Here is a 25,172-nt window from a genome sequence, read left to right as displayed (position 1 = left end):
TTTCATGACATAACGAACTTACCCAACTCATTGAATAGTAACGAAAATGACACAGAGTGAGTATACATATTACAGCAAATTTGTGATCTGAATACGCGTCATTTATACCTGCCCTTTGTTTTTACTTGTGTTGCAAGTGAAAAAAGTATGACCTCAGTTTTGTGGGAATCTTTAAAAGTTCAACAAAACTTTTTTGCAATCAATAGTACATATAACTCACTCCAACCACTGACGTCATGAGCTTAAGCATTTCAATAACGCAGATGATGATACATACCGGTTGATGAAAACAAATCTCTGATTTACCTACGTAAGCGTCATTTATGCCCGCCCTTTGCTGCTGCTTATCTTATAAATGATGTAACTATGACCTCCGTTATGTGGATACCTTTAGAAAGATCAACAAAAATATATTATAAAATTATAAAATTTATTAATATTAATTAATTAATTAATTAATTAATATTAAATAAAATTAATTTATTAATATTAAAATATATTATAAAATTATAAGATGTAATTATGACCTCCGTTATGTGGATACCTTTAGAAAGATCAACAAAACTTGCTCGCAAAAGCGTAAGCTGATCAATATCAAATAAGACTCGCTTCAATCGCTGAATTTGTGGTGCGTCAACAATGCACAAGCGCCGGGAAATTTCTACCGATACGTTACAATTAAAAATGACTCATTGCGGCTTCCTTTTGAAGGATAGTGGGCTCCTTGCAAATAAATCGCAATATCACTTCGATATTTTGACACTTACGTCAATAATTTCCGCCTTGTGCCACTTGTTCAATTTCCTTTATTGTATTATTTAAATATTTGAAGTTTCAGATGATGCATTAGGAGGAACTAGACGGAAAAACCACTCAAGCGACGCAACTATTATGTAACTGTGATTTAAGCAAGGTAAACTTGCTTTGCCGAACAGAAGCTAGTGGATTAAACTACTGTTGCTGCCAAAGTTGTTCAGTCGCAGCCAGGCAAGTTAAGTCTCTATAATCGTTTAAAGTTGTTTTCTGTTTCGTCTACTTTGGCTTTCTCTCTTAACAAAACTATGTCAATGATATGTAGACAAAATTATGCTGAGGATAATGTCCCGAAGAAAAATTTCATATCGACTTGTTTCAGATCATGATACATGTTTTAAAATATTTATTCTTTTGCAAAGGTTTTCCTCAAGTGTTTCCTCCAAGTTAGTACCGTGATCAAGTGAGGCACAAACAAACGGGCGAGAACTTAATGGCAGGGAACGTCTTCAACAGCACTGGGACGAACACGAGCAAGGAGAACGTATTTCCAGTATCACAGTGCATTCCGTGGCTTGTCGTGTTCATCATTGAATATCTGGCTATTATCATCCTTAATTTGATCACGATTATTGTACTGATAGAGAACCACAAGCTACAGCGCCGGAGTACATATCTAATTATCCATCTGGCGATCGTTGATCTCTTGGTAGGAGCAGTGTCTGGCCCTGAGAAGATAAAATGGATGGGGAGTTTTTGTAATCTGTGGAGTATCGGTTGGAAAAATCCCGTATTATCTTTGGTGTTCTCCTTTGTCTTCCCTCTTGCTTCGCTGGTAAATCTGACTGCAATTTCGCTTGAGCGGGCACATGCAACATTTTGTCCATTCAAGCATCGTTTTATGAAGAAATGGGTTTATGCAGTTATAATTATTTTAACTCGGTTGATTGTAACCGCCTGGATAGGAATAATAATGATGAGTAATGATTTCCTTATCCACTTTATGATGTTTTCGTCTTTTTTCATCTTAATGTCTGTAACCATTGTTTCGTACGTTTCTATTTTTGTCAAAGTCCGCTTTCATCGTCAACTGCGTCACAGTAACACAGCGAGGGAAAGAAAATTGACAAGCACTTTATTCATTGTGACAATAGGATCTGCAATTACTTGGTTTCCACTGATAATATATCTAGTTGTGTTTCATCCCCATTCAGCTTACAATATTACCAGGCGGTCATTATTTCACATTGAAAGAGCAGCAGCGGTTTTATTTATGGCTAATTCTGTTATAAACCCTATAATCTACGCCATGAGGATGCCAGAGTTAAGGCAAGGTATAATGCAAATCATCTTCCGCCGGAATCCAATCCGTCTGAATCTGGCTGATATACCATTACGTTAACTCTTGCTCAATTACCATTTTCAACCCCTTACGAACAGAGTAAGCAATTTAACTGCGAGTGACCATCACAAATGATTTCCATAGAAGCACTGAGATCTGATTGATCCTAGTCAGCGATTTCAAGTCAGAAAGGTGTGAAAATTGGCAAAAGTCTTCTATAGATATATTTTTTCCAGCTTCTTTTCTCTGCTTTTTTTTTTTTTTTTTTTGCAAAAGCTATTGCAAATTAGTCACTTATGTAGAGACAATTAGAGTATTTTCCAATTAACAAAAGTCCTATGGATAATATGTTTATTAATCTTGCCAGATCACAAATTAGGCATTCTGGAGAATAGAGTAAGAGCAGCGACTTCCAATGAGCAAAAATACTTATTGGTTGATCTTTGTTTGTTAAAAATGCAAAAATTTAGCAGCACTAAATTTAATTTAATTGAGTTTTTTTCTTTTTTCTTCGTATGGCAGCGGTTCCTCCTGGAAACTAAACGTGGGCCAGGTGCCTAGTACAGACCATAGATAAAGAAGCCCTATCGTTTCATTGTTTATGCGTTCGCCTTTTTTGCTTATCTGGGATAGTTAGTTGAATGTAAATAGACTATGATATGTAAGTCAGCGTTGTGCAGCCAACGTTGAGTCAAATTATGACATTGTGGTAATAAAGGGACCATGCCATGAAGTGTTGAAATGAACAAACCACAGAGACACGAGAAAATTTGTAACGGCCTCGAATGAAAACAATATTTAATAAAAATTTTCGACGGATCTTAGTCTGAAACTGAAAAACTGAACGAAATAAGGTTGAACCCCACATCAAGTTTGCACTCTGCCCAGTCCTCTTCCATCAAAAAGAGTACACCTCATGGAAGACAACAAGTGCACCTCCACCTCTACCATTTCGCTTCCAAGACTTTCAACCCGTTTCCACACGACAGATTAAGTTCCTTCTCTGATTGAATCACATTTTCAGCTCGATCGACATGCAAATTGACCACGAACCCAGAAGGATAGCTTTTCGCAAATTTCATTCTGTTATAATCTAGACGCGATTGATTTAGCTAGGTAAACTCTCTATATTGAACGAGTCGTTTTGTAACTGGATTGACAGTGTTTTGTCCCTAAAATTCGCAGCCAACGAATAGAGCCAGTTCCAACCTTTCGCTGACTCAAGAAAAAGAACTTCAACATCATTTTGCCAAAACCCACTTGGTAACCTGGTTATTGCGGTTAGTTTCCAATCCTTCTCGATCGACTAAAACATTCACGAGGTACTTGGCTCAACCTGATATAGCTTTAAGTTTCATGATTATTTTTATTCTCATTTTACTCCGGAGATATAAATATCACCTTACTGCGACCAAATACAACGCCTATACATGGAACTGTTAAGCACGCCTACTAAGCTGAAGTTATGTTTTTATGCTTGCATAGGATATGAGCTCATCCTTTAAACTGTGCAGTTTCACTTCTGCAAGCTGTGGCTTATGTAAGTCCACGGTTTGGAGCACTTCTAAATAAGCCGCGGCTTAAGAAGCAAAATCACTTGTATAAACGGTTTTGCGTCTTGTTTGTGACTTACGCAAGACGCTAGCTTACGCTGCGCAAGCGCAATTTTTTTTTTTACCGCGCGCTTGTGGGCCCTTGTTGGAAATTGTTGTTGACCGCGCTCGCCCTTGTGGGCACTTGTTGCAAATTTTTGTTGGTTAAAGGCAACACTGCATTCAAACGAGACCGCCTCAAAAATTATACGCGAGCCATCTATACGAGCATTTTGTAGACTATTTAAGTCGTGCTTGTATAAACTGTCCAGTTTGTGTGACAGTCAAGCCGCAGCTTGTGTAAACCGAGGATTATTTTCTTCCAATAAAAGGCCCTAAAAAAATCAATGAGTTATAGATTCTCCAACAAATATTTGGTGTTGGACAATTCTTGATTACTGTACTTCATATCAAGTATTTTCCATTAAGTATCACTCAGTATTACCTGATGATAGCCAGCTCATATCACTGAACTTGAATAAGTCACGTCTAGGCTGAAATATGGGTATGAAAACAAATCTTTGATCTACGTGCGTGCAGCTGATCTTTACATCCAACACGCAACACAGGATTGCTGTAATCAAATCTCGCACGGGGTATCATTATTGAGAAATGGGAGCGGACGTTACCAAAGGTTCCAACACACCCAATTATATGTACCTCTGCCATGCAAATGAAATTGAAGTTTGAGGACGCAGGAATGTCTAAATGAGTAATTGATGGAATGAATCACAAAATATTTGGTATGCGATCACAACTTGATTACTCAGCAAGTATTACCCATTGCATATTTTTTGATAGCACCCTTCGATAACGCACTTGTGTCACCGATCAATGATATATTACGTCTGGGAAAAACTATCGCTATATATAGCTGACATTTATCACAGTTATCTCGCCTCATGATCCATCAAATATTTTTGCTCGCGTGCGATTGTTCTAAAGGGACCTCCAAACGCAGCACGTTACCGAATACCCCACGTCTAAAACCGGGTTATCTCCGAGAATATCACCCAAACGATATCCCCCAACTTTCAAACCTTACATTCACTGTGATAAGTCTTCGTTTTACATTTGATTCAAGATGAGAGAGGGTTTTGTGGTTATTACCGACTGAAAGGGAATTCTTTTTTGTTCATTAAGTTGTACCAGAAAACACTCAAAAGAAAACATCCCACGCTGCATACAATAAGCTGTTCTGAAACAATTCTACACGCGCGTTACAAAATATTTAAAGGATAATAAACACAATAGCCTCTGTTTTTCGCTAAAATGTGTACGGACATATTTTTGCGCTAAATAGAGGGCTTTGTTTATTTATATTTGCCTTATGCCTTCACTTGCATTTTCTTAAAATAAAATTTATGACCTCGACTTACACAGGAGGATCTTTTGAAAGCTGAGCAGAGCTAGTTAGAGCCGTACCTTTATTTAGTTCATTTAAAAGTGCAATGAACTATTTATTGAGCAACAACACAACAACACTTGAAACTCTCCGAGGAAATGTGGTGCAAACAGTAAACACCAGCCGGTAGATGAACCAATATTTGACGTATAAAGAAAACTTCCTGTAGCCATTTTTGGTCTGTAATTACATTTTTGACCTCTCGAGAGTTGGACCTGTATTCAGCCTCCTTGACCGTCTGCATCAAGAACGTATCGTGTCTTTTTTTAAGCGCGCACTATGATCGGGTTGTTTTTGTATTTTGAAGAATTTAAATATTGCGAGTTGATTCTAATCTCTTGTGAGATAAAAGAAGAAAAGGTTTTAACGACGAATTCAGCAGGATTTGTGAGATCTTGAAAAGTTTCAGTTTACTTAACCGATTGAGCCATTAGTGGACGGTTCACTGAAACTTTGTGGCTGTTGCGGAAATACTTTGGAACTCAGCGAACTTTTTTCCACTTTTTTCTTTATTCAGTTCATCGGGTGTCTACCAACACAAGCAACAACGCAATGGCTAACAACACCATGGAAAGTACTCGTAATAACATGAGCGACGAGAAATTGATATCGAATGCTACATTCGATTGTATTCCGTGGCTTTTTCTACTCATCATTGAATGTCTGGCCATAGTCATTTTTAATGCTGTCAGTGCTTGTGTACTCGTGAAGATGCGCCAGCAGCAGCGCAGGGGTACGTGCTTGATCATCCACCTGGCGATAGTCGATCTTTCAGTGGGAGCAGTGGCAGGTCACGTGTTCATCCAAGGATTAGGAGCTTCCTGCAATCTGTGGGAGAACGTATTATGGTCTGAGAAGTACTCTTGGATGAATTATTTAATATTAACATTAAGGCAGTTGTTCCTTTATTTGTCGGTTATAAATCTGGCGTTTATTTCATCAGAGAGAGCATATGCAACCTTTTTCCCATTCAAGTACCGCGGCGTTAAAAAATGGGTCTATGGAGTTATAATTATTGTAACTTGGTTCATGTCTTTGACTCTCGCGCTGGTGGGAGACCATGTCCACAGAAAAGGCAGCTACGTTGAGTTTTTGTCGTTTCGTCTTTTTTTTTTGGTCCTCTCCTTTTACTAATTTCTGTTCCTTACATCTCAATTTTTGTGAAAGTCCGTTTCGGTTACCTTCTGCCAAATCACAGTGAAGCAGCTGCGAGGGAACGAAAATTAACGAGTACGTTATTTATGATGACTCTCGCATCCATGCTTGCGTGGCTTCCAATGGTAATTGAACGAAACATAAACGCTAATTATCCCCATTTAGTTAACAGGATGTTTTCCGGTCACATTTTCAGGGCAGTGCTGCCGCTGTGCCTTGGCAACTCACTGGTGAATCCCATAATATACGCCATGCGGCTGCCAGAATTAAGACAGGACATGATGAAAATCATATTTCGCCACACATCAAACAGATCAAACCAGGATGATACTCCTCTTTAAGATTCTCAGACTGTAAGAATTAATGAGTATCTAGCTCCTCGTTCAGTACCGACCAGACGATGTTGATAATCGAACAAAATTATCAGCACAAAGGTGTCTTGGTCAAACTTCAAATCTTCAAGCGGTTTTCAGCGAAATTTTGAAATTGAAAGGGAGAATCAGTTGTCATTCCCTGGTTTTAAGAATTAAAATAATTTACAAGGAGCAGATAGGTTGGTTTGTATGTGTTATGTATCCGATACACTGTGCTCGTTGTGTAGACGACACTTGAATATTAAAACGTATTTTAATAATACGAAAGATAATTTCCCTCTCATCTGGGTTTCTACTGTACCCCTGAATTTTAAACGATTCATCAAACAAAATAATGGAAATAAAATATTTCGCTGTGCCTTTAACGATTCTTGAATTTTTAAATTTGTAGATGCGTGGCGCAGAAACCACATAACGTCTATATCTGCCTGAAAAGCAAATTAGCCCGAGTCGCAGGCGTATTTTCCGCCGAGGGAGAGCTCGATATTATCATCAGGTACTGCAATTGAAGCTGCCACGTTGTGTTTTAGATTTTGTTTCTACACGTGCAAGTGTTTTTTTTTTTGGTATTTTTTTTCCTCCATTTCGACAGATTGGAGTCTGATGAATAATTACAAGTAAGAAAAGAGGATGGAGAAGGGCATAATATAGCAAGCTAATTAGATGCCCTTTACCTTAAATTACATTTTTCATACAGTAAAAAGAAGCGATACAATAAGATTTAAGATGTAAGATACAAATATAAGATACAAATATAAGAGAGGGAATAGGAATCACATCTTAAACAACAAATATTTAAGTAAACATGGTTAGAGGAAGACATTAATCAGTACTGGGAAAGGTAATGTGAGAAAAGTGCTCTTTTAAAAAGTTTTTTTAGTGGGCTTCTCCCGTATAGATATAGGAATATCATTCCAATAGTAACACCCCGTAATTGTTGGAAATAATTTCCTTATATTTATTCTGAATGGGGCTAGGGTTTAGGTGTTGCAAAGATGTACTTCTAGTGGCATAATCATGGATCTCAGATACAAAAGAAAGTGCAAAATTAGAACATTTTTTGTCTACAATATGATCGTGGAATAGTTGACACGTACTCAATTTAATTATGTCAGGAAGCTTAATTAGGCCCGAAGGCCTACATAATAGGGAGTAACATGGTCACATATTGGTACATTGTTGATGATTCTTATAGCTTTTGTTTTGTAGCTTTGCCAACTGAGACTTCGTAATTATTACCCCACAATATGCAGCCGTATGTTAAATAAGGATGCACAAGTGCATAGTATACACTTACAAGAGATTGAACTGTTACATGTCGGTTCAGTTTTGCGATTATGGTTAGACTTTTGCTAATTTTACTGCTAGTATAATCAATATGATCATGCCACGACAGAAAGGAATCGATAACTCATCCTAAGTATTTAACAGTGTGAGACTGTTCAAGGTATTGATCGGCTAATTTAAGGGGGGATATAAATTGTAATTATTTCTCTGTCGTGGTTGGAAAACCAGGTATTTTGTCTCACTTTAATTCAGGGTTATCTTATTTGAGCATAGCCATTCATAGACTGGTGGTAGTTCGGAATTTATTCGCTGGATCAATACATCTAAATCACTACCAACTGCTGTTAAAGATGTGTCATCTGCAAAAAGTCTTACAGTAAAGTAATTAGTAGCTCTGACCATATCGTTGATATAAACTATAAAGAGGAATGGCCCTGATATTGACCCTTGTGGTACTCCTGATTTCAATAAGTAGAAATTAGACTCGACACCATTAACGAACACCATTGGTTGTATCCTGGTGTACTGGTTAACCAAAATATGTCCTGGTGTGCCGGTTAACGAAAGTTGCGTGACATCGGTCAATCGAATGATAGCGTGAATGCTTTGATAATAAAATGCAATAAAATGCCGTCATTGGTTCATTGTTGGGTTATTTGGGTTATTTGAGTCGTTTGGATCTTTTGGATCAGTGGGTCATTCGGGCCAGTTGGGTCATTTGGGTCAGTTGGGTCAGTTGGGTCAGTTGGGTCAGTTGGGTCAGTTGGGTCAGTTGGGTCAGTTGGGTCAGTTGGGTCAGTTGGGCCAGCTGTGGCGGGAAATCGACGATTAAAAATTCACCTGGTTTATAGATAACAGATGACCCAACTGGCCCAAGTGACCCAACTGGCCCAAGTGACTCAACTGGCCCAAGTGACCCAACTTGGATGAATTAGTTACGTTTGTATCACATTTTATTGATATGCTCTAATAGTGTCTGGGAATGAGTCGCTCTTAGAGGCTAAAACTATCAAAATTGTGATGTAAGATTTAGCTCTTACCGACTTGAGAGCAATCAAGACTTTATATTCTTTGACCCAGACATACACAGGGTGAGGAAGCAAGAGATACGGAACAATTTATTTCAGAAATGAACTCTTCCAGCGGGTTTTAAGCAATCTTTAAACATTGACTCATACATGTAACCAAAGATTACTCAACGGAACTATTCCGTTTCACTGTAGAATAGAAACTGTCACACTGCTACAGGGGTCAAATAATTTCTAGGCTTTCAGTTTTACTATTACCTATTAAAAGAGAGTCCTCATCATTATGCTCAGTAATCGGCTGACTAAAACCCCGCTTTTGATGTAAAAAGATGTTGGTGAAAGTATTAATGTTGTTACATATTGTCAGTTTAGAATTCATAAACTCAAATAAATTCAATTCAAGTCAATTCAGTTGATACTGTGATAAGAATACATGAAAGTCATATATTTGTACTGCGGAAAATACATTTTAAGCAAATGAAGATCATCGCAGTATATACTCAACTTAAGCAGTTGAGAAATAAGGCCTGAAAAAAAAATTCAGGCCTGAACGGGAATCGAACCCATGACCTCTGCGATACTGGTGCAGCGCTCTAACCAACTGAGCTATCAAGCCAACTGGGAGCTGGTCAATTGTGAGTTCGTTATATACCCGTATATACTCAACTTAAGCAGCTTAAGTTGAGTATATACTGCGATGATCTTCATTTGCTTAAAATGTATTTTCCGCAGTACAAATATATGACTTTCATGTATTCTTATCACACCTTCTCCATCTACGGGTATATAACGAACTCACAATTGATCAGCTCCCAGTTGGCTTGATAGCTCAGTTGGTTAGAGCGCTGCACCGGTATCGCAGAGGTCATGGGTTCGATTCCCGTTCAGGCCTGAATTTTTTTTTCAGGCCTTATTTCTCAACTGCTTAAGTTGAGTATATACTGCGATGATCTTCATTTGCTTAAAATCAGTTGATACTGTTAAAGCAGCACAAGCGGAAATTAAACGTAAGGAAAACAAGCAGTGAGAAAATATGGAACACACTGAAGCCTTAATTCCGTCTGAACAGTCGATCCGTAAAATCATCCGTTAGTAAATTCACAGAACACAAAATCCACCAGATCTGCTATCGTGAAAGAAGAGCGTCTTTCTCTTGCTCCTCTTGAAGTACGCACTGACCAAGTTGGTCTAAACAGCAACAACAGAGGTTAGGCCGGCAGACAACACTCCAGTGGCAGTGCTTTCGCCACAGAACCGATTTTAAGGGCGTAAACAACAGAGAGTCAAAGCATGACCTCGAGCGTTGGCTAAAAAGTCCGGACTACCGCAGCAAACCGTAAACATTACATAAGAGTGTGACAGGCATCGGGCCTTTCTGCTTTGAAAATTCTAAACCAAAATAACGTAAAGGAAAAATGAATGAGAAGAGGGAGAGGCTCGTCAATTGGAAATCAAACTCGCTTATTGAAATTCCGCCTCTAAGAGATTAAAAGAAGGAACGCGTAGAGTGACTCTTAAATGAGTTCAATGGCGCGCGTAAAGATTGTCACGTTTTGTTGGAATTAGATGAGGAAAAGAATACATCGCATCAATGGTTCGATGTCCAGGACTGTCAATTCTTCGAATGTAGAATTAGAGTACAAGAAACGTAAATTTTTGGAAGGAAAAGTTCGCTATTTCAAGATATTAATAAAGGTGTCGCTTTAGGCGACGCCAGTAAGGAACTTTACACGCCACCGACTTTATTTGCATACGCAGTTACATCGGGTTTGCCGTAATACAATGATCAGAATTCATGGAAAAAGAGTTTTGACGGTTTTAGCTTTTGTGATGGCAATTTTTGTATCTTTCCAGCTAGGTCTTATATGGAGTACTCGTTCCTCCTTTTTTGACATTGTTCGTGAACAACTAGATGTCGAAAGCCATGTGCAGCGGTTGCAATTACGAGAACTGAAAATTAATCGCACGACAACTTCTACTTCGCAAGTTAATTACAAATCATTTCTTATAACCAGGAGATCTTGTATGCAACATTTCGATCTTCTTATGATTATCTCATCCGCTCCAGGTAATTTCGAAAGAAGGAATAACATTCGTAAGACATGGGCATTCGAAAGATCCGCAAAACCAAGATGGACGTCAGTTTTTCTGGTCGCCCAAACACGGAATGAAACAGTTTCGAACGGGTTGCTTGACGAAGATGAAGCTCTTAAGGACCTTGTACAAGCTAGCTATTATGACCGCTACTGGAATCAAACCCGAAAGATACAAATGGGCTTCGAGTGGGCAATAACGTATTGCAATTTTTCGTTTCTTTTGAAATTGGATGACGACGTTTTCGTGCACGTTCCAAGAGTTCTCTCCTTCTTAAGCGCACCCACCACGCCGAAGAAGATGCTTTATGCTGGCTGTCATTATGCAAACATGGGCCCTCATAGGAAAGGAAAATGGATGGTAACCTACAAGGAGTATAACGAGACAAGATATCCAGACTTTTGCCCCGGTTTTGGATACATTTTATCTCACGATGTTGTGCGCGCATTTGTTGACACTTTCTCTTCTTTGCCGTTCTTCAAACTGGACGATGTTTACGTTGGCATGCTGGCGAGTAAGAACGGAATTAGTATCACAAACAATGTGGGCTTTGAAGTATGGCATCCACCCCAGTATGTATGTGTTCCAACAAAGAATACTTTAGTCAGGCATGATGTAGGGGAAGAGTGCCAAATGAAAATGTTTAACTTAGCCATTTTCCCTCAATAGTTCGATGGGGTGGTTAGTACATACGTATATTTAGATAAATTCTTCAGTGAGTGATGTTTCCCTATTCAATATCCGTTGTTCATTTGAGTGCAGCTATTTAAAGCTATATTTGTTTTGAATGTGCGTAGCTCGAAGAGTCAGAATCAGGGCATTGGATGCTACACTATTCACCGACAATTAGGCTGGATGTCAGAGCAAGTTGTATATCTGTCACAATAAGCCGTAGATATCAAGAAACGACTATCGCAGTTTATTTTATGGGGAATATTATTGAATTTTATTGCTTTCTCATCTTGTAAAAATTGATTGCAACTTGAAATAGATTTATTTTTCCTTGAAAATTCACAAAAAGTAACTGTAAAGAGGCTTGTTGGATGAATTAGGAAAGTTTGTATTACACTGCATTGATATGCTTTAATAGTGTTTGGGAATGAGTTGCTCTTAGAGGCTAAAGCTATCAAAATGTGATGTAAGATCTAGCTCTTACCGACTTGAGAGCAATCAAAACTTTATATTCTTTCATCCAGACACATGCAGGGTGAAGAAGCAAGAGACACGGAACAATTTATTTCAGAAACAATTTAGTTCAGAAATCAACTCTTCTAGCGGGTTTTTTAAGCAATCTTAAAACATTGACTCATGCATGTAACCAAAGATTACTCAACGGAACTATTCCGTTTTAGTGCAGAATAGAAACTGTCACACGGCTACAGGGGTCAAATAATCTCTAGGCTTTCAATTTTACTTTTATCTATTAAAATAGAGTTCTCATCATTATGCTCAGTAATCGGCTGTCTAAAACCCTGCTTTTGATGTAAAAATATGATGGTTATAGTATTTATGTTGTTACATATTGTCAGTTTAGAATTAATAAACTCATATTAATTCAATTCAAGTCAATTCAGTTGATACTGTTAAAGCAGGACAAGCGGAAATTAAACGTAGGGAAAACAAGCAGGGAGAAAATATGGAACAGACTGAAGTCCTAATTCCGTTTGAACAGGCGATCCGTAAAATCATCTGTTAGTAAATTCAAAGCACACAAAATCCACCAGATCTGCTATCGTGAAAGAAGAGCGTCTTTCTCTTGCTCCTCTTGAAGTACGGACGGGCCAAGTCGGTCTAAACAGCGACAACAGAGGTTATGCCGGCAGAAAACACGCAGTACTCTTGCCACAGAACCGATTTTAAGAGCGTAAACAGCAGAGAAAAAAACATTCCAGCAGCGGGAGGTAGTTCTAATTCACCGAGATCTATTCCGTCTAAACAACCTTAACGAAACAAGTATGACCTCGAGCGTTGCCTAAAAAGATTCGAATTACCGCAACACACCATAAACATCACATAAGAGTGTGACAGACATCGAGCCTTTCTGTTTTGAAAATTCTAAACCAAAATAACGTAGAGGAAAAATTAATGAGAAGGGAGATGCTCATCAATTGAAAATTAAACTCACTAATCGAAATTCCGCCCTTAAGAGATTAAGGAAACACATTAAAAGAATGAATGCGTTCAGTGACCCTTAAACAACAGGAAGAAAAGAAGAAATTAGAAGATCCTCGCAGCTAAGAACACTACTGAAACTAGTAGTTGTAAGTAGGACCTGAAAAAAAAACATTTCAGGCCCGTACGGGATTTGAACCCATGACCTCTGCGATACCGGTGCAGCGCTCTACCAATTGAGCTAACAAGCCAACTGGGAGCTGATCAATGAATTGGGTACAAATAAACATCCGAGTGAAAGAAGATTTTAGATATATGAAAAATTCACATATTTGCACTGCGGTGGAAAGATGAAATTAGAAGATCCTCGCAGCTAAGAACACTACTGAAACTAGTAGTTGTAAGTAGGACCTGAAAAAAATTTCAGGCCCGTACGGGATTTGAACCCGCTGCACCGGTATCGCAGAGGTCATGGGTTCAAATCCCGTACGGGCCTGAAATTTTTTTCAGGTCCTACTTACAACTACTAGTTTCAGTAGTGTTCTTAGCTGCGAGGATCTTCTAATTTCATCTTTCCACCGCAGTGCAAATATGTGAATTTTTCATATATCTAAAATCTTCATTCACTAGGAAGAAAAGAACTTGAGGAATGAGTTCAATGGCGCGCGTAAAGATTGTCACGTTTTGTTGGAATTAGACGAGGAAAAGAATACATCGTATCAGTGGTTCGATTTCCACGACTGTCAATTCTTCGAATGTAGAATTAGAGTGCAAGAAACGTATTTAGGCACAAGATAAAAATCCAGTCTCACACCGTCTAAGAAAATGAGCCACGGAGGAAGGTCCGATTCAACTGACAGGACAACATTGAGTTCTTTCTCTACGAAACATCTTTCTCGAAAAGGAAAAAGATTTAAGAGATCTTTCTGCCATTTTGTTTTGTTGTGCTTTTGCCGACTTTAAACAATTCAATTTCAAAATTTTACTCTCTTTGGGATTAATTCACGTGTTCTCGGCCAATGAGCATGCTGATATTTTTGGATGGAAAAGTTCATTGTTTTAAAATATTAATAATTAAGGTTTCGCTTTAAGCGACGCCAGCAGGCAAGTTTACACTCCGCCAACTTTATTTGCATACCCAATTTTATCAGGTTATCTGGAATACAATGATCCGAATTCAAGGAAAAAGAGTTTTGACCGTTTTAGCTTTTGTGATGGCAATTTGTGTATCTTTCCAGCTAGGTCTTATACGGAGTACTCGCTCCTCCTTTTCCGACAGTGTTCGTGAACAACTAGATGTCGAAAACCACGTGCAGCCCACACAATTACGAGAACTGAAAATGAATCACACGATAACTTCTACTTCGCAAACTCATTACAAATCATTTCTTATAACCAGGAGATCTTGTATGCAACATCACGATCTTCTTATGATTATCTCATCCGCTCCAGGTAACTTCGAAAGAAGGAATAACATTCGTAAGACATGGGCATTCGAAAGATCCGCAAAACCAAGATGGACGTCAGTTTTTCTTGTCGCTCAAACACGGAATGAAGCAGTTTCGAACGTGTTGCTCGACGAAGATGAAGTACTTAAGGACCTTGTGCGAGCTAGCTATTATGACCACTACTGGAATCAAACCCGAAAGATACAAATGGGCTTCGAGTGGGCAGTAACCTATTGCAATTTCTCGTTTCTTTTGAAATTGGATGACGACGTTTTCGTGCACGTTCCAAGAGTTCTCTCCTTCTTAAGCGCACCCACCACGCCGAAGAAGATGCTTTATGCTGGCTGTCATTATGCAAACATGGGCCCTCATAGGAAAGGCAAATGGATGGTAACTTACGAGGAGTATAACGAGACAAGATATCCAGACTTTTGCCCCGGTTTTGGATATATTTTATCTCACGATGTTGTGCGCGCATTTGTTGACACTTTCTCTTCTTTGCCGTTCTTCAGACTGGACGATGTTTACGTTGGCATGCTGGCGAATAAGAACGGAATAAGTATCACAAACAATAAGGGTTTTGAAGTATGGCATCCACCCCAGTATGTATGTGTTCCAACAAAGAATACTTTAGTCAGGCATGATGTAGGGGAAGAGTGCCAAATGAAAATGTTTAACTTAACCATTTTCCCTTAGTAGTTCAGTGGCGTGGTTAGTACATACGTATATTTAGATAAATTATTCAATGAATGATGTTTCCCTATTTAACATCCATTGTTCATTTGAGTGCAGCCATTTAAAGTTATCTTTGTCTTGAAAGTGCGTTGCTCGAAGAGTCAGAATCAAGGCATTGGATGCTACAACATTCATCGACAATTAGGCTGAGTGTCAGAGCAAGTTGTATATCTGTCAAAATAAGCCGTAGATATCAAGAAACGACTATCACAGTTTATTATTTTCTGGAGAATTTTATTGAATTTTATTGCTTTCTCATCTTGTAAAAATTGATTGCAACTTTAAAAACATTTATATTTCTTTGAAAATTCGCAAAAAGAAACTGTGAAGAAGCTTGTTGGATGAATTTGTAAAGTTTTTACCACATTGTATTGATATGCTTTAAAAGTGTCTGGGAATGAGTTGCTCTTAGGGGCTAAAGCTATCAAAATGTGATGTAAGATCTAGCTCTTACCGACTTGAGAGCAATCAAGACTTTATATTCTCTCATTCAGACACATGCAGGGTGAAGAAGCAAGAGACACGGAACAATTTATTTCAGAAACAATTTAGTTCAGAAATCAACTCTTCTAGCGGGTTTTTAAGCAATCTTAAAACATTGACTCATACATGTAACCAAAGATTACTCAACAGAACTAATCCGTTTCACTTTAGAATAGAAACTGTCACACGGCTGCAGGGATCAAATAATTTCTAGGCTTTCAATTTTACTTTTACCTATTAAAATAGAGTCCTCATCATTATGCTTAATAATCGGCTGACTAAAAACCTGCTTTTGATGTAAAAAGATGTGGGTTATAGTATTTATGTTGTTACATATTGTCAGTTTAGAATTCATAAACTCGTATAAATTCAATTCAATTCAATTCAGTTGATACTGTTAAAGCAACACAAGCGGAAATTAAACGTAAGGAAAACAAGCAGTGAGAAAATATGGAACACACTGAAATCTAATTCTGTCTGACAGTCGATCCGTAAAATCATCCGTTAGTAAATTCACAGCACACAAAATCCACCAGATCTGCTATCGTCAAAGAAGAGCGTCTTTCTCTTGCTATTCTTGAAGTACGGAGTGACCAAGTTGGTCTAAACAGCGACAACAAAGGTTATGCCGGCACAAAACACTCAGTGCTTTCGCCACAGAACCGATTTTAAGAGCGTAAACAGCAGAGAAAAAGACATTCCAGCAGCCGGAGGTGGTTCTAAGTCATCGAGATCTATTCCGTCTAAATAACCCAAACGGGTCAAGTATGACCTCGAGCGTTGGCTAAAAAAGTCCGGACTACCGCAACACACCATAAACATCACATAAGAGTGTGACATGCATCGAGCCTTTCTGTTTTGAAAATTCTAAACCAAAAAAACCTTAAGGAAAAATGGATGAGAAAAGGGAGAGGCTCGTCGATTGGAAATTAAACTCACTCATCGAAATTCCGCCCGTAAGACATTAAGGAAACATATTAAAAGAATGAACGTGCACAGTGACCCTTAAACAACAAGAAGAAAAGAACTTGGACCAATTGAGGAATGAGTTCAATGGCGCGCGTAAATATCATCACGTTTTGTTGGAATTAGACGGGGAAGAGAATACTTTGTATCAATGGTTCGATTTCCACGACTGTCAATTCTTCGAATGTAGAATTAGAGTGCAAGAAACGTATTTAGGCACAAGATAAAAATCCAGTCTCACACCGTCTAAGAAAATGAGCCACGGAGGAAGGTCCGATTCAACTGACAGGACAACATTGAGTTCTTTCTCTACGAAACATCTTTCTCGAAAAGGAAAAAGATTTAAGAGATCTTTCTGCCATTTTGTTTTGTTGTGCTTTTGCCGACTTTAAACAATTCAATTTCAAAATTTTACTCTCTTTGGGATTAATTCACGTGTTCTCGGCCAATGAGCATGCTGATATTTTTGGATGGAAAAGTTCATTGTTTTAAAATATTAATAATGAACGATTATCCTCTGGTAGTTAATGCGTAGCTAAACACCACAGGGTGCTGTAGAAATCCTACAAGATAAGCCAATCAAATATCTCGATTCATGAAAGTTACTTTTGGTATCTTTTTCCTTTGGTTATCAATTACATGCATCTCGCCTTCGGTGAAACTGGTCATGGCCAAGAACAAAATATACAAGGGGCGAAGCCCAAATGTGGAGCGGTATTTAAATAGTTGTGGCCGCGAAGTAGATATCTCGGGGCTAATTGCGCCAAATCTTGCTGCTGGAGCGAGACTCGCAGCCAAAAATGAGAGTCAGGCTCTGGACGAGAAGACTTCCAGAACATACGAGCTACGGCTCATCGCACTGGAGCAGTTCGCGGCACAGAACGGAGATGATGCCATTCTTTTCGGCCCAAACAAAAGGCCCTTTTTAGCGGCCACATTGCAAACCTTCATGCGTAAGTATTACTTTTCAGCACCGATCTAGTAATTACAGTAATCGCAAGTTTCGAGTTCTCCAATGCACATTTGGTTATGTCGGCGTTCTTTAAAGAACTATCGATCAACGCTGTTGATCAACGCTGTTTAGTTCGTACGCAGTGTATTCCTTAGATATTTCGTTGGTTATGACAAAATTAGCTGAAATAATCACGCTGTTATCGGTTTTTATTCGTGAGGGATCATGAGGCCGACGAATTTAGGCTCGCCGGATGTGCAACTGAAACACGCGGTGACGTGTGAAATTCTAAGTTTTCAACTTTAAATGCAATTGTAGTTTAAGATAAAAGTAGGTGTATTTACACTATTTTTAACTGACTTCCGTTTATAGAACAATGTCGAACAATTTCGTTCTCATTAGTGATTATTTACACACATTAACATTACGCAGTTTGCAATAACGCTAAACCTGGTAAAAGAACAGTAAGAAACGCGATTGAAAAATGTGTTACATCTAATAGAGCCATAAATTGCGTTAACGCAATATATGGTATAAAAAGTAAAGGCTATGGTCCATACTTTTGAAACCACAGTTTGCAATAACGCAAAACCCTGTTAAAGAATAGAACTGAGACATATTTTAACGCGATCGCAAAATGTGGTAAATCTACTAGAGCCATAAATCGCGTTGACGCAATACATGGTATAAAAAGTGAGGGCTATATTTTGAAACTATATTTTGCTGGTGAATGCATTGTAAGACATTGTTTGAAACGCAAAGAAAAAAAATGTGCTTGTTTCACTTGCAGGGATTGTAATTAAACGCGGTAGAAAAAGGTCAACATGTGCTCTGTGTAGCACGCGTAGGCCAGGTTACCCAGGTCCTCGGTCCGTTCAAGATGGCGACGACTTTACGAATTTTACTGATCTATGGAACTCAATGAACACACTTGAATTAGGGAATGTAAACAGTCTAACTGTTTACGAATGAGAAGGATTTCGCTCCTTATGAGAAATTTATAAAAGCTGCCACTCTTTTTTGAGGCCTTTCTGCAGGGAGACCAAAAACCATGCGAACTTATGTTTTTCTAGGCATAAGAAATCTGCAAGCAAATATTATTTTTGGTCTGTCGGTTTAAACATAAACGTGTTTTAAGATGGTAAGACAAGGAATATGTGGTGTGGAGGTCAGTTTAAACGAAATACTCTGGACTTCAAGAAACTTATAACTATACCCAATTAGATAAGAACTATGCGAGTTTAGGCAAATGTGCAAATGTGCTTATAATAATCTTAAAACATTTTTTTTCAGAGGTGATGGGTGAAACAAAAGGGAAGAAAATTGGCACATTACGTTGTCGTGGGCTCAAGCCTCCTGTTATCAGGGGCTATGCAGCCGCCTTTAATTATTGTTTCTGTGCGTTTGGGCACACGGAGCAATACAGCGAAGCCATTGTTACTGCTGAAGATGGCTCTCAACGAGTTGTGCCAAAGGGAAATCCCATGTCGTCACCTGGTAGGTTATAAAATGATTCATGTATAGTCTTACACATCAGCTTGATGCTGTTAAATATAAAAGGAAATGCTCATTTCTCTTCCTGTTTTATTGACCATTTCCTTAATTTTCATGAGCTTAATGTTGTCTCTACTCTCTATGATATAGTTTACCCTTGAATGTTCTCTGCTTCTGACTGGTTTAGTAATAGTTTGGCCGATAGTGTTCATCTGGGGAGGGCACTATCAGCCCATAGCACCGGTCAGGGGTAATACCTGGATGGATAAAAGTCATCCACAGACTGGAAAACCCCACTAAACTCACTGGATTTGGTGGGTCTCTTGCCGGTTTTTTTTTCATTTTTCATTCATTTTTTTTCATTTGTTAAATGTCAGCTTTCAAGTCATTCATCCAGAAAGTTAAAAAAATAATTTAGGGTCATTGTTTTTAAAATTGGCATGCCTTATCTTGGAACTATCAGTTTGATAGCTGCTTCTTGGAAATTTGATGTTCTAAAACCAACCCGTTAGCTCTTGAAGCTTCCTTTATCAAGCTAATATATCAATGATAGTGTCTACCTGTGGAGGGCACTATCTCACTAACTCACGATGCTCATATTTAATTGGGTGCACATATCCAAGGGGCAACTATCAGTCTGATAGTTGCCCCTTGGAAATTTGATGTTCTTAAAACTAGGATATTATCCCTCACAACTTTGCCTCTTGGGCTCATATTTGTTTTAAGAACATTAAATTTCTGTGGGGTAACTATCAGCAGATAGTTCCTTGACAGAAACACTCGATTATTGTTTAATAGTTCCTGTATGTAAACCATTTATTTAAATATTTTGAGGAGAATGTGATGCTGGTCACCCTCAGGGGTTAAAGAGTTTTGAATAGGCAGGTTGCTTTAATTTGCAATTCACATTCCTTAGGTCACAAGCACAGATCGGTGTGTTAATGATATAGTGTTCTAACCCTAGAACAGTTATCAAATAGTTGTTTAGGGCTAGGTGAATTTATTTATTATGTTTATATATATTAATAGCACAGCCACCTGTGGAATGATGTGTAAAAGAGACCTGCTGGTTTAGAATAATTTTTTATCTATGTGTCATAGATGTTACTCAGATGATAAAGCAGCTTGTGAAGAGGGCCACAAGACCTACTGCTAAGAACACCCGGCATGGAAGGGTGCCTTATGAGCCCAAGAAGGCACCACCATTTACCCTTCAGCAGCTATTGCGCATGCGTGCATACTGCCTTTATACAATAGAGGTAATCAGAAATAAATAATAAAATTAAAGGAGGGAGCATAACTGGTTGGTAGGGTCAGACATAATCATTTTGAGGAAGCCCGTGAGCTCTGTTTTTTGTTTCAGGAGAAAATGGACTAGTAGTTCTAATCGGTAATGCTATGTTATTCACCAGTACAATACCTATCTATATGATACAAAATTGTTTACTTTCATAGGGTTTACGAGGTATATGGTTATGGACTGTTACATTGTTTTCCTTTGCACTGTTCTTGAGAGGGGAGGAACCTCTTCGTCTCAAGCTGAAGAACTTGAGGTTACCTGCCAATTTCACCTTAGGTAATGATTAGTGTATAGCTTGTCTTGCACAACAATGAAGTATATGTAACATTTATCACAAATTTATTTTAAAAGCCAATTTCATAATTTACTGTATACATTTTTTACTCCTGACTTGATATCTGAAAGGGCTGGGCAAGTAATTACTACTACAAATCTGATTTTATAAATTTCTGCTTTTGAATTGTTTTATTAATATTGTTAATGACCATTAATATAATATCTTATTTTCAGGTGATCCCATTACATTGCCAAAGCGAATTGAGGTAAAAATACCATGGTCAAAGGCAGATAGAAAAGCCAAAGGTGGGTATATATGTGTTACAGGTCAAAATTAGCCTTAGGTCATTTTTCCAACCAGGTTATTTTTTTTTGACCTAGTTTATTTTTTTATACTAGATGTATAAGTAGAAATTTAAAGTTAAAACACCTCCCTTCCATCACTGTCTCTGAACCTCCCTCCACCATCCTTCCTCACCCTGTGGAAAAGATTTCATAAAGTATTGCTAATGAAGTCATACTTTAAATGTGTGGTTCCAGAAAATGTCCAAACTACCCCCACAGAAGGGATTGGAAATTCTTGGTGGTGGGGTCTCAGAGACCAAAACCTTTTAAGGAAATGTATGAAGCTCAATTGGAATTTCTAGGGGGTTAGGGTCTTATGAAAAATCTCTTTTGTGGGATAGGTAGGGATAATTTATGGAACTACACACTACGACGTGGAGCAGAGTATTTTTGATGAAATTTAAGGTGTTCAGATAAATGATATAACACTGTCTTGAGTGTTTAATAACTTCTTTGCATTTGAAACAATGATAAATTATTAATGAGTTTAAAAAGTTTATACTGATTTTTAAATATTTTCTTACAACATGCTGTCATTATTCATGTCTTAGGTAAAGTCATCAATATAAATATCAAATTGTTTAGTGTAAATGGAAGCAATGAGGATGGTGTTAGAGTTCCTGGATCAGTAATCAAACCTTGCTAAATCATGGTAGCAATTGTAGGTATCGTTAAGGGGGCCCAAGATAACCTCTAAAAACCCTACAAAAAGGTTTGGTTTGGAAGGGTTTGAGGTGGGCTTTACCATTCTAAGAACTGATCATCAATCATTTGATTTCAGGTGTTACACTTACCCTGTGGAGTAACCCTTTCAACAAACAGTTGTGCCCTGTGACTGCTCTTATTGCATGGTTACTTGTAGCAGGTTTGTAAAGAATTTATTTGAATTTTGTGTTGTAGTTCAACATTATCCTTGGTTCTATTTGTATTTTTCTTTGTTTGACATTTATCAACCTATAAGGGAGCAATGATGAATCAAAACTGAATCAAGAAATAAAATTGAACCACAGCATTTTAACACAGTCAAAGCTCTCCTTGCAACCTCTCCTAAGCAACCAGCTCTGGTTACTGCCACTACACCTTATGTAAACCCTGTTTTAATTATTATACAAATTCTGCAATTAAAGCTGTCATAGGGTCCAAGCACATCTGTTTTTGTGAACTACCAAATAGTCTTTTCCTTTGTTTTTAGCCTTCCATTTTTGCAAGCAACCATTTATAGTTATGACCACATTTTTTAATTCCCGGGGTGGTTACTTATAGCTTGCATAGCTGGCTGGATTTTTCAACCAATTGCTTTTTTGTTTTTTTCAAATGGAGCAGTCAGGTTGCAAGGAAGAGTCAGGTGTTCTGCCAGCAACTTTGTCCACAGTTCCCCTTGAGCCCCATAATTCCACTATTCACTTGCAATATCGAGCTTTCACCATGTAATGGTGGATTTAGGGGAGGACTCCCCTTTAATATATATACTGCTCTGTAGTGGTGTTGTTTACATAAGAAAAGTTCATGTCTTAAAAGCAACTAGTTTAAAAAATGCTTTTAATCACCTTCAGAATTTTGAGTACCTGCTAAGTTGATCTTTTGTATATTACCTTCCCATTCAAGTTGTATTAATGGCCATCCATTTGTAGAAAAGGCATCAAATTTCATCAACTCATCAAGTGCCCCCCATTAGTAGAGGGTTTTGACCCTTGGCTACAGATTCCTTACACTTTAATTTAGTTATTCACTGACTTTGCAAATAGCATTTTTTTTTCCTGGTTGGATACATTTGGTATCTTTCAAAATGAACTTGTCTAGCAAAAACTGATCATATTATTTTCATATTTGACTGAAGATATTCGTGGGGGTTACCTTTTCCCAAGGGTTGGGAAAAATAACCGTGCTGTCCTGCGAAACTGTGCCCGTGGGGTCACCACCTACAGGAAAACCTTTCTTGAGGTACGATGTATACAGTTTAAATTTATCTGTAACTAATTTAGTTAAAAAACTGTATCTGTTCATGCTGTTAGATAACCATCAGCTGGGAGAAGCAGCCAGAATACACGCTTCATTTAGCTACTTAAACTAATTTCCTGAATGTCAATATTATTTAGATGTCCAAGGCTCTTTTTGAGAAGGAATTCACGACACACAGCATCAGACAATCAGCAGCTCGATGGGCTGCTCGTTGTGGGGCGGATGATAGTACCATAAAAAGAGCAGGGAGATGGTATGTTACATGTAAATTAAAAAACCTATGTTCAAACTTACATGTACACAAGTGAAAAAGCCTTTTTGTTTTTTTGTTTCTTTTTTTTTATGCAGCCAAGAGTGCAGTGTATCATGAAATTCATGAGATGACAAAATAAAACAGAAGATTGTATCATTCTATAGTTTGAATAAAGTTTATGTAGATGTAATGTTTATATTAGTGATGTGCAAAAATCTTGGGCTATTGTTATGAGGCCAGTAAAGCTTTCTTATCTTCAATTAAAAAGCAAAATGCATTTTTTAATTTATGTATGAAGTGAATAATCAAGTATTCTGTTAAAAGTAACAAAAGTTTCAGGTTTAAAAGGGATTCAGTTCTGTGACAAGAAAATGCCAATGTGCAACAAGGTGAAACATGCACAGGAATAAGCACACAAAAACACTTTCTTTTACTTGTGCTTATGCTTATTTCACAAGGTGGAACCCAGGTGAAATAAGCTCAAGGACAAGCACAACTTTGGTAGTTGATCTTTCTCCTATCATGCAGTATCCATCAGAATTGTGAAAACACTGCACTTGTGCATGGTGTCTAAGGTTGTGCTTATCACAACTGTGAACACCTTTTGTGGTTATGCTAGCACTTATGCTTGCACTTATGCTTGTGCTCATCCCAGAGTAATTGTAAACCAGCCTTAAGTAAACTGGAAGCCCCTTTTCTTTCTTTTATTGTTCCATTGCATTCAGTTGGTTAGCTCATTGTTGAAATTCAACTGTCCGTTTACTTACTTCATTTTAATCTATTCTAGTATTTGCAGTGAGATTCTTGTTTAAAAAAAATGTGTCAATGAAGAATAATCATTTTGGCTTGACTGATTATTGGTTTTCCTTTCTTTCAGGAAATCCAGTAGCTTTGAACTGTACACACAAGATGCTAGAGCAGAAATGATAAAGGAACAACATGATGGAAATCCAATATTTGATCATAAAATGTGGATGTTTAAACCTCTACGGTAGTTCATGGCCCTTTTGCAAAAAAGTACTCGTGGATTCTCATTGTTGAATGCATCTTTTGAAAAGTACAGATCTTGTCGTTAGCTTTGCCATTTGAGGTGGCTGATTAAAATTTTATGCTTTCTTATCACTGTGTACTCTGAAGAGTAAGCAATGGATTTCATTATAAATGTATTACTACATTTGAAATGGTAATTTGCCCAACTACAGTCAAATCTCTGCTAACAGACACTTGCCCCTAGCAGACAGTAAGTCGTGTTGTGCCAGATTCAATTTCCACACTTATTGTCATGCGTGGGTCAGTTTGGCACAAGGTGAATTTTATGTTACATTACAAGTCAAGTGTACCTCTTCAATTTTTTTAGGCCTTTTGTAAAGTTATTGCTTGTAACAAAGTGGTGCTGGCTGCTGATATATTATAGTCACTGTCATAAACTAATTATTCAGGGCAAGAACTTTGGGATTTATTAAATCTTGTTAAAACTTAATTAACTTAAAATTTTATTGCTATCATCTTAGAGTTACAAATCTGAACATAACCTTGTTTTATTAAAAGTAATTTTACAGATAGATGTTACAATATTTAACATAATGTTTCTAGTTGTGATTGGTCACTGTCTATATAGATATTACAACAAAAAAGGTTCTTTGACCAGTACAGTATCTCTGATATAAATGATTATTGAAGTACCCAAACTTGTAAAACTTTGTCGATTTAAACAACGTTTCTCTAGGAACAGGAACAAGAACCCACTGCACACATTTTAATGTCGAACAGAAAAATCACCTTTTTGATTCGCATAGCATTTTAACTTAAAAAAGCGTTT

General features: G+C 37.8%; 4 protein-coding genes, 1 non-coding gene and 1 pseudogene across 7 annotated transcripts; 5 read left to right on the top strand and 1 right to left on the bottom strand.

Annotated features, from left to right (window-relative positions):
- Positions 1 to 849: 849 nt before the first annotated feature.
- On the top strand, positions 850 to 2,297 carry LOC149049184 (adrenocorticotropic hormone receptor-like). The gene is made up of 2 exons (XM_089201814.1): positions 850 to 987; positions 1,176 to 2,297. The coding sequence occupies exon 2, from the start codon at positions 1,247 to 1,249 to the stop codon at positions 2,153 to 2,155; it is 909 nt and encodes a 302-aa protein (XP_089057940.1). The 5' UTR covers positions 850 to 987; positions 1,176 to 1,246; the 3' UTR covers positions 2,156 to 2,297.
- Positions 2,298 to 5,538: 3,241 nt separating this feature from the next.
- On the top strand, positions 5,539 to 6,654 carry LOC149049183 (adenosine receptor A3-like; annotated as a pseudogene).
- Positions 6,655 to 9,478: 2,824 nt separating this feature from the next.
- On the bottom strand, positions 9,479 to 9,552 carry Trnat-agu (transfer RNA threonine (anticodon AGU)). The gene has a single exon. It is a non-coding gene; the product is annotated as a tRNA-Thr (tRNA).
- Positions 9,553 to 10,610: 1,058 nt separating this feature from the next.
- Positions 10,611 to 11,842, top strand: LOC149049181 (beta-1,3-galactosyltransferase 1-like). The gene has a single exon (XM_089201807.1). It carries the CDS (start codon positions 10,719 to 10,721, stop codon positions 11,697 to 11,699), a length of 981 nt encoding a protein of 326 aa, XP_089057933.1. The 5' UTR covers positions 10,611 to 10,718; the 3' UTR covers positions 11,700 to 11,842.
- Positions 11,843 to 14,230: 2,388 nt separating this feature from the next.
- On the top strand, positions 14,231 to 16,245 carry LOC149049180 (beta-1,3-galactosyltransferase 1-like). Its single transcript, XM_089201808.1, has one exon. The coding sequence runs from the start codon at positions 14,309 to 14,311 to the stop codon at positions 15,284 to 15,286; it is 978 nt and encodes a 325-aa protein (XP_089057934.1). The 5' UTR covers positions 14,231 to 14,308; the 3' UTR covers positions 15,287 to 16,245.
- Positions 16,246 to 17,277: 1,032 nt separating this feature from the next.
- LOC149049179 (uncharacterized) lies at positions 17,278 to 24,527 on the top strand. 3 transcript variants are annotated; one of them, XM_089201797.1, is made up of 9 exons: positions 17,278 to 17,727; positions 19,020 to 19,223; positions 20,322 to 20,479; positions 20,676 to 20,796; positions 21,031 to 21,102; positions 21,923 to 22,006; positions 22,979 to 23,082; positions 23,238 to 23,353; positions 24,231 to 24,527. In XM_089201797.1, the coding sequence occupies exons 1-9, from the start codon at positions 17,370 to 17,372 to the stop codon at positions 24,346 to 24,348; spliced, it is 1,335 nt and encodes a 444-aa protein (XP_089057923.1). In that variant the 5' UTR covers positions 17,278 to 17,369; the 3' UTR covers positions 24,349 to 24,527. The 3 variants fall into 3 exon arrangements, with proteins under 3 accessions (XP_089057923.1, XP_089057924.1, XP_089057925.1); XM_089201799.1 differs by lacking the exon at positions 17,278 to 17,727 and adding an exon at positions 18,588 to 18,894; XM_089201798.1 differs by lacking the exon at positions 23,238 to 23,353 and having other exon boundaries at positions 24,231 to 24,472.
- The last annotated feature ends 645 nt before the right edge of the window (positions 24,528 to 25,172 follow it).

Source organism: Pocillopora damicornis, chromosome 3 (genome assembly GCF_964200805.1).
Source record: "Pocillopora damicornis chromosome 3, jaPocDami1.2, whole genome shotgun sequence".
NCBI lineage: Eukaryota > Metazoa > Cnidaria > Anthozoa > Scleractinia > Pocilloporidae > Pocillopora > Pocillopora damicornis.
The sequence above is the reverse complement of the archived record's forward strand: the minus strand, read 5'-3'. Positions and strand labels throughout refer to the sequence as shown.

What these genes read in the sequence shown, in the direction of transcription:
- LOC149049184 (XM_089201814.1), top strand. Translation starts at nt 1,247, where the DNA reads ATGGCAGGGAACGTCTTCAACAGCACTGGGACGAACACGAGCAAGGAG.
- LOC149049181 (XM_089201807.1), top strand. Translation starts at nt 10,719, where the DNA reads ATGATCAGAATTCATGGAAAAAGAGTTTTGACGGTTTTAGCTTTTGTG.
- LOC149049180 (XM_089201808.1), top strand. Translation starts at nt 14,309, where the DNA reads ATGATCCGAATTCAAGGAAAAAGAGTTTTGACCGTTTTAGCTTTTGTG.
- LOC149049179 (XM_089201797.1), top strand. Translation starts at nt 17,370, where the DNA reads ATGAAAGTTACTTTTGGTATCTTTTTCCTTTGGTTATCAATTACATGC. An exon ending in ACCTGCCAATTTCACCTTAG is followed by an intron (nt 20,797 to 21,030) that starts GTAATGATTAGT and finishes TCTTATTTTCAG; the next exon opens with GTGATCCCATTACATTGCCA. An exon ending in ACAGGAAAACCTTTCTTGAG is followed by an intron (nt 23,083 to 23,237) that starts GTACGATGTATA and finishes AATATTATTTAG; the next exon opens with ATGTCCAAGGCTCTTTTTGA.